Source organism: Patella vulgata, chromosome 7 (genome assembly GCF_932274485.2).
Source record: "Patella vulgata chromosome 7, xgPatVulg1.2, whole genome shotgun sequence".
Lineage (NCBI taxonomy): Eukaryota > Metazoa > Mollusca > Gastropoda > Patellidae > Patella > Patella vulgata.
The window spans coordinates 51,685,854-51,693,999 of record NC_065885.2 but is presented as its reverse complement, the minus strand read 5'-3'; the positions used below and the strand labels follow the sequence as shown (position 1 = coordinate 51,693,999).

The window sequence follows — 8,146 nt, the reverse complement described above, 5'->3', positions numbered from 1 at the left end:
AATAGAGATAAAACTATTCAAGTCAGCACATTGTCAACAGTTTATACTATCTGGAGTGAGTCAGAGTGCAGTAATTTATAGATGGTTAACATGTCGGTAGTGATTTTACTAATTGTATTTGTGGTTTCTACGCTAGCTTCTCCTCTGTTATTTAATCATCTTGATAAACATCAATATACAGGTAATAATTCTTTTGTTCATTATCTGTGTTAACGGTGTCAGCATTTACACTACACTGTCTGTGGGACCTCGGTGGCTCAGTGAGTAAGACGTTGGCGTAGACCCGTATATCCTTGTTATGTGTGACAAAATGGATGGCGTAATACTTCTACTGCTAGATAAGGATTAACATCCGATAAGGAAATTAAGTGTTCTATTGGCAAATAATTTGTTTTTTGGGTTGTTTTTTTTATTTTAGATTGTCAAAAGATTAATGATGCAGGATATAAGAAGACAGGCCAATATTTATTATGGTACGCAAAAACCAACGATACCAACCTTCATCCATTTACAGTAAGTAGATTGGGTAAAAGAAAGTTGACACCGGAGAAAGGTCGTTTCTTGGGCCCCGTTCCACAAAATTCCTAAAGCAATGCTAACGACCTGTTGCATAGAGTACTTTCATTGACATTGGTATACCGAGTTCGCGTGTCGACTAATCAAAATAGTCGATACTTTGTCTATAGGGTTTTTGTCGGTTAGTAAATATATCATTTAGATTGTATTCAAAATCTTAGACAAATCTGCCGATTTATCGATGAGATTAAATATGTTTCAACTACCAATATGCGAGTCGCCCAAATGTTTTAGTGGTTAACATAATTTGCTTGCGCGTTTGGGTGTTGTGCAGTGGGGGAAAACCGTAGGACCCACAGAAAAGCCAAGTGGTTGGGCAGGCGACACCACTCCTTGTCACGTGTGGGATCGAAAACACGCCACTTGACACAATGACAGATCTTATATTTTAAACCATTCGGCCACCTAACACCCGATAATGCTTAGTCTCGATCACCCAGAACCTCTTAGTCTTCAACATACGGAGGGTCTGGGAACGGTGTCAATATTTGACGTAAAGTCCATTGCCCATGCGTAACCGGGAGTTTGGTTTTTAAAGTGGTTGATTATCCAGTCTCTTTAGCCAAGTCAAGTAAGAGTTGCGCCCCTTCCCACAATAAATCCCATAATTCTTGCATTAATATAAACAAACATGAATTAGGATTAATTTTAAAAGCATAGATATGGCCCATGAATAGAGAAATTTTACAATAAAAAATTAAGAGTGTTAGATATTGAACTCGCATGCAATCAAATGGATTTTTTGAAATGACATTCTTAAATTAATTTCATGGGCGTAAACATCTTGTTTTAAGAGGAGTTACCTCCCTTAGACATTGTTTATGATAATGTGAAAGACCGGATTATCTAGCTAATTTTTCTCAAATGTTGGCAACCTGTCCAGACTAATATTCGTAGAATATTTTTCTGGATGATCGAGACTAGATAATGCTGAAAATCATTGCTTCAGTAGTAGGTATAACAATGAAATGAAATGAAATGGGGATTAAACGCCCAACTAATCTGCTCCGACTGGGCTAATGAAAGTAGGTATAACATCCAATACAGGAGGACGTTAAACCCACTTCATTTCAACCTTTTTTTGTAAACCTCCTTTTCGGTTTTTCTTCATGCAAAGCCGTAATAGGCTAAGAAGATGCAATGTAAATGTATATTTTAAGATAATAATTCATTTATTTAATTCAAAGGTCGAGTGTCAAATGAAAGGTGATGCTGCTTACACGGTCATACAGAGGCGAATGTATGGAAATGAAAACTTTTACCGTACTTTCAGTGATTATGTAAATGGTTTTGGTCACCCACAAGGAGATTACTGGGCTGGGCTCAATCTCATATATCATCTGACATCAACTGGTAATAATGTTCTAACTGTACAGATGCAGGACTGGAGTGGAAATAATAAAAACGCTAGATACTCATATTTTAGATTAATGGATAATATCCATTTTGTCTTAAATATTGGTGGATTTTATTCAACTGATGTCGCCGATGACTTGTCGTTCAATAATGGTTATGCATTTGCTACATATGACAAGCCTGATGTCAATCATTGTGCCAGCTATCAGAAAGGTGGATGGTGGTACAATTACTGTACCTATGCTCTCCCTAATGGCGTGTATTATCCTGGAGGACCTTACACGCCATCTGGTGGATATTATGATGGTATTTATTGGAAAGATTGGTTAGGATATGGTTATTCTTTAAAATTTATCAGTTTGACTTTATCTAATCAATAAAAATTCAACCCAAACATTTCACAAATTTCATTTTATTCATCTTTAATGTTACACAAATCATGTACTATTTTTTATGTATGAAACTTATTTTTTATATGATTAATTGATTGAAAGATAACAGAGTTTACAAGGCAGCACGATTTCGTTTAATGTGTAGTTGTCTTATTCTTATAGATTCAATTATCATGATAACAAAGATATTTACTATTTGATTTGTGTATGGGTTATAAATGATATAAAAAGATAATTGCCATCAAAAATCCGGACAGTTCTGATGCACATAGTACCCCAAATCATAAGTTTGCGGCAATTCACCGAGACTAGCGCATTCATCTGTATGTTAAAAGATCGAAAGTGATATTTTCAAAATGGATGATATAATCTGCCATACCCTTTTGTCCATCAAAGTTTTACTGAAATGTACCTTATCATACATAAGAGAAATATTATCACGGTTCGTTTGGTTTTGTTTAGAAGACTAACGTGTGTTCTCCACAAGACTTATGTTAGTTTAGAAGAAATTGACCAGTCTACTGTTTTGAAACAGCTGCGTTTTCATTGTCTGTTTACAGTACATGGGCAAGAACACGACACAAAATGATTATACTTCTTGGATGTTAATTAAAATTGATTCCGGTAAAATAGAAAATACGAAATATAACACAAAGGAAAAACATCTGATTTTAATCAATAATTGCTCTATACTTCACCTGGTCTACAACCTGGATATTCAACTCGGGTACGGGTATTCTTTTATGTTTCTAAAGTATAATCGTTTTATCAATTTTAAAACTTGATATAGGAAAAAAAATGTATTAGGATTAAAGTCTATGAAGAAAGAATATGTGTTACGACCCCAAATATTTACTATACGTTAGACGGTATACCGCAAGAGCTTATTAGAATTATATAAAGTACCTAAAAGAAGTTGTCTCCCCTTGATTGCCTTTGGTTTGAACATAAACTCTTTCATTTCATTTGAAGCACATCCTTTGATTAAATGAAGCGATTCGTTTATTTTTCAACTTTTTTTGCCATTTCCTTGATACAGAATATTGGTTATTAGAGTTTCATTAGGGGAAATTTATAGCACATTTTTAAATACTTTGATGCTCTGATATCGGAACAAATAGACATTTCGTAGACAGCCATATGCCATGCAGTGCGCTATGAGGGAAATTTTGCCTAGACAGCGGCGCTACGGCCTACTCTTATTGCGAATTCCAACTGTCAAGGTTCTTTTACGTGCACCATTAAATTTAGGTAAATAAGGCACGAGCTATAGGACCAGCCAAAAATCCAGGCCACAAAAAAAATAAAGTAAAAAAAAAAAAAAAAAAAAATTGTAATCTAGCTACTGTAATCTTATAGTAATTACAGTAGCCTACTGTCCCCCCAAAAAATGATTCTGAATTTTTTTGTAATAAATTTTCTGTTGTTAAATTTAACTTTCTTCCTTTTATCGGTGAACCCAAAATATCTGTATTTTCAAACCACCTATCAAAATATGCCTTAGGGCCAGCAGAGCCTTAATCCGGCACTGACGCCAGTGTGTACACGGGACCTCGGTTTTCCGTGCTATCCGAACGACTAGACACTGTTCATTGTCAGTCTCTCCATCCTGTACCAAAGCTATTGGAAAACCACGACGGAATATTACGAGCAAACACAGGGAGCGAAACATGACCTCCTGGTTAGCGAGCCAGCTTCTTACGCACCGATCGAGCCACCAGGGATCATCCTTTTTATATGATTCAGATATCAAATAAATGAAGTTTGAGGGAAAATAAAAAAAAATGAAAATTGAAAGCCCGATGAGAGCACAACATCGTTTATATTTTAATAAGATGTTTTATTCTCTCATCTGAATGTGTTCGTTCGGATGGGACGAAAAATCGAGGTCCAGCGTACACATTGGCGCGCACGTAAAAGATCCCTTGTCAGTTGAAATTCGATATAAGAGTAGCGCAAAAGTACATCGTGGTTGACCAATTTTATCTAAGTAGCAAAATAATATGTACCTGATAAGACATAATAATTGTGCAGCAATAATATTTTCAGTAAGCTGATAGTGAAAAAAACGTCAGTCAGTCGAGCGTGTAGTAGATAATTGGTAGTTGAAATATAGCTAGCCGGATGTGGACACTGTGCTTGACAAGGCATATACTGGATGTGGGCGTGGCCTGCCTCTCTTCTTATACGCCCAAATCAGTCGACGTGTTTGTTCTACAAATCGAAAACAAGTATGGCGACTGTTTAGGGTGTTAACTTTCCTTTTTTATTTAATTATTTCTGTAGTTGTGTAATTCGAGTTCAGCTTCAAAAATATGTTTTCAGGTTGCATTGTTTCTAATTACAATTTGTATATAGTGGTTAAAGGGACAATTTCACTCTTGATGGCTTGACAGCTCCAAAAAATAAAAAAAATAGCCTTATTCTAAGTACTAGATGTGTTAGTGTCCTACCTGTTGTTTAAATTATCCATTAAATCCTATTCAAAACTATTTTTAAATCCAAGTCACATTTGAAAAGCTTTACGTCAGGCTTATCAAATCATTTAGTTGAATTTTTCCAATGTTTTAAATTAGGTGTGTTAAGATGAAATTTGTATCATCAATTAATTGGAATATTGTAAAATAGTGCAATTTGTTGACCAGAATAAAGATTGGGACATATTATTCAGTTACAACAAGAGTGGTATTGAGCCTTTAATACGGGGTCATTTTCCAACCTAATTATAATGGAAATTTAGCACCAATTAAGGTTCATAGAGGATTAGTTTTGCAACACTGATACGGGATCATTTTGCAACCTAATTATAATGAAAATTTAGCACCAGTTAAGGTTCATAGAGTTTTAGTTTTGCAACAGTGATACGCTTTAACAATAACTCGATCTTAGTTAAAGTGGCACTATGTAATATTTATATAAATAGCTGGCCTTTCTTGATATAATAGTTTTAAATAGATAATGAAAAAAAGAATATATAGAAAGTTTCAGTCAAATTACATTATTCTGAGCGAAGTTATGAATGTTTAAAGTTGTGACAAGAAATCGCCCGAATCGTGTCCGACGATAAATTGCCGATTGATAGTTCTTATTCGATTGTCAAGTACCATTGCAACGATAATAAACGAAGTCTCGATTTTCAGTCCTTCAATCGATCATCACCATGAGTGCCTTTATTATCATTTGTTTAACTCAGATATGATCGGCATTGTCTAATCCACTCAAAATTTAAGCACCCGATGATCTAGAGAATAGATTATGGGATTGTCTTGTAAATAACTGTCAAAATAATACCCCCCCCCCCAAAAAAAAAGAACTGAAATCTGGCATATTTAGCTCTTGCATAATGCCTCTATAATTAATAAAATACATTTCGAGATAATAAAAATTAACCCCCTTTCGAAAACGTTTGAAACGAATCCGATTTGAATTTCACTACAGGCCTACCATCTAACGTAACGAGAAAATGCGTTAACCGTTAGCAATGTTAACCGTCGAGATTTTTGCTTCCAATTAACAAGACTGTGTATAATTGGATACCAGGGAAACAAGTTTTTGGGCTTTTCGACAATTGTCATTGATTAGCTAAACCCAAGCTTGAACTTTCGGGTTAGGTTTAAAGAGAAGACTTTCATTCTTCCAAGTTAAGATTGCTTGTTTCACTGACTGTGTTATTTAAACACACAGATGCCACGAAGCAATGATAAAATGATAGCTTCATTAATTGAAAACTGGTCTTCTGCTCGCGTTGGATCCCAGGGCGCAAAGAGAAGATAATGAATGTTTTCAAAGGGCAAATATTACTAATATAATCTAACTGGTATCTGTTTCACAAGTGTAGGAACGTTTGATTAATATCGTTGAAATAGGAATCTAATCCCTTACTTTCAAATCTATCCTCTCCAATGTCTCCCGTGCGTCCCACGTTTTGTAAAAATATTCAGTCGACCATATATTGGGTGTTATGAGTAATGTGAAATAAAAATTCTTGCTTTCCTATAACGTCGATTTCATTCTGAGATTATTTGGAATCAAAGAAGAAGGAATGGAACCAGATGAAAATATTGATTGTCTACTCTTTTGAGCTGTTTCTGGCCATACTTCTTACAGTATTATACTTTTAGCATCTATCGTGTATACGAAACGATGTGGGAGATTATTGTTATAATCAGATTTTAAAGTGCCATAGAGAACGAATTATCAAAGTTTTATGTTTCAGCCATCTTGATGATATCATATCTTCATGTAGTAATCTATTGTCAACTTACAACATAAAATGAAATAAAATGAAATGGGGATTAACGTCCTATTGTTCTGTTCAGACTGGGCTAATGAAGACGGGCTTGCGCCATACAATGTGCTATGAGGGAAATTTTGCCCGTACGGTGGCGCTACGGTCTACTCTTATTTCGAATTCCAACTGTCAGCGGTTCTTTTACCTGCACGCCAATGTGTATATCGGGCCTCGGTTTTTCGTCCAATCCGAACGACTATACGTTGTGCCTTGCCAGGCCATCCGTCCAACACCACTGACAAGGGGGAACCACATCGGAAAATCCCGATGAACTTTCTCGGCCAAGGCAGGGAACGAACACGGGGCCTACAGGTTAGCGAGCCAGCGTTCTACCCACTGAGCCACCGTGAATCCCATTACAACATAAAGGAGAAGTATCGGTTTCACTTGATCGCCGAGTAGAACGTTTGTTGTTCACTAAGTGTTGTCCCAATGTCATTTGAAAATTTATTATCACAAAAACAGTTTATTGGAAGCTTATGTAACTCTGTTAGAGCGCTTTATTCAAATTTGTTATTGACAGACCTGATTGATATCACCACTGACGAGAGGTAACTGTTCACAACTAGAACCTGACAATTTCCCTGGAACATTCATGGATTACCGACGCCATTGAAACTGTCTCGGTGCTATATAGAGAGTAAAAGTGTATTATTGACCTTCCCCTCGGCCCACTGTCTGATACCCTGGGCAAGGACAGTACGGTGTGGGTCTATGATCGTGACTAAAAAACACATCAACAGTTTGCAGGCTAATGCTTTTTACAATTACAACCCCGCTAATGTAACACATTTTCATGTACACGGAAAGTATGGGGATTTCTCGCAGGTTTCTGGATTAAACAACCCATGCAGTGGTGCCAAATATATTGCATTTATTTTTAAATGCTTCACAGCTACGACCCACTGAACGAAGGCTACATACATCTGCAACAAAGAATATTTTGGTGAGATTATTAAAACGCGGACCTAATTATACCACCGGTTGATTTTCCAAAGGGAGACAGCGCCAATTTGATATTTGAAATCTTCCATGGTTTAAACATCAATACGACCAGACAACACTTTATTGATACATTCATCACAATTGAACAAAGATAGACCGATAGTTTTTTAAGCATGGACGACCTGGTCGAGCAACCCCTATGCTCTTCTGTTTATTTATCATTGATAATATCAACAAACCATCTATCTCTGACAGACGGTAATTACGTCATCAATTACTTGAATTGAAAAAGAAACGTCAAGTGAAACAGTTGGTGTTGATTTGAATGGCCGTATCAGCTATCTGCTCAAACATTTTCTATGTATTGTCTCATCGATCTTGGCGTATATCAGCTTTGATTCTTGCTAGCCTTACCTAAAACTATTTACTCTCTATTATGGAGGGGAGTGGGTCAGCGTACGAAGAGTTATTAGACTAATATTATTACATCGCTTGTACAAATAATCCGCTCTCACATCCAGATCCAACTAAAACCTAAGGTAGCGTAAGTGTTTTTGCTAGACGAATTCAGATTGCTCGGATGCTT

The 8,146-nt window shown here is 36.2% G+C and overlaps 1 protein-coding gene across 1 annotated transcript; it reads left to right on the top strand.

Moving 5' to 3' along the window:
• LOC130010282 (angiopoietin-related protein 1-like) lies at window positions 1–2,328 on the top strand. Its single transcript, XM_050558410.2, has 3 exons — window positions 1–181; window positions 419–513; window positions 1,764–2,328. The coding sequence occupies exons 1-3, from the start codon at window positions 82–84 to the stop codon at window positions 2,310–2,312; spliced, it is 744 nt and encodes a 247-aa protein (XP_050414367.1). The 5' UTR covers window positions 1–81; the 3' UTR covers window positions 2,313–2,328.
• The last annotated feature ends 5,818 nt before the right edge of the window (window positions 2,329–8,146 follow it).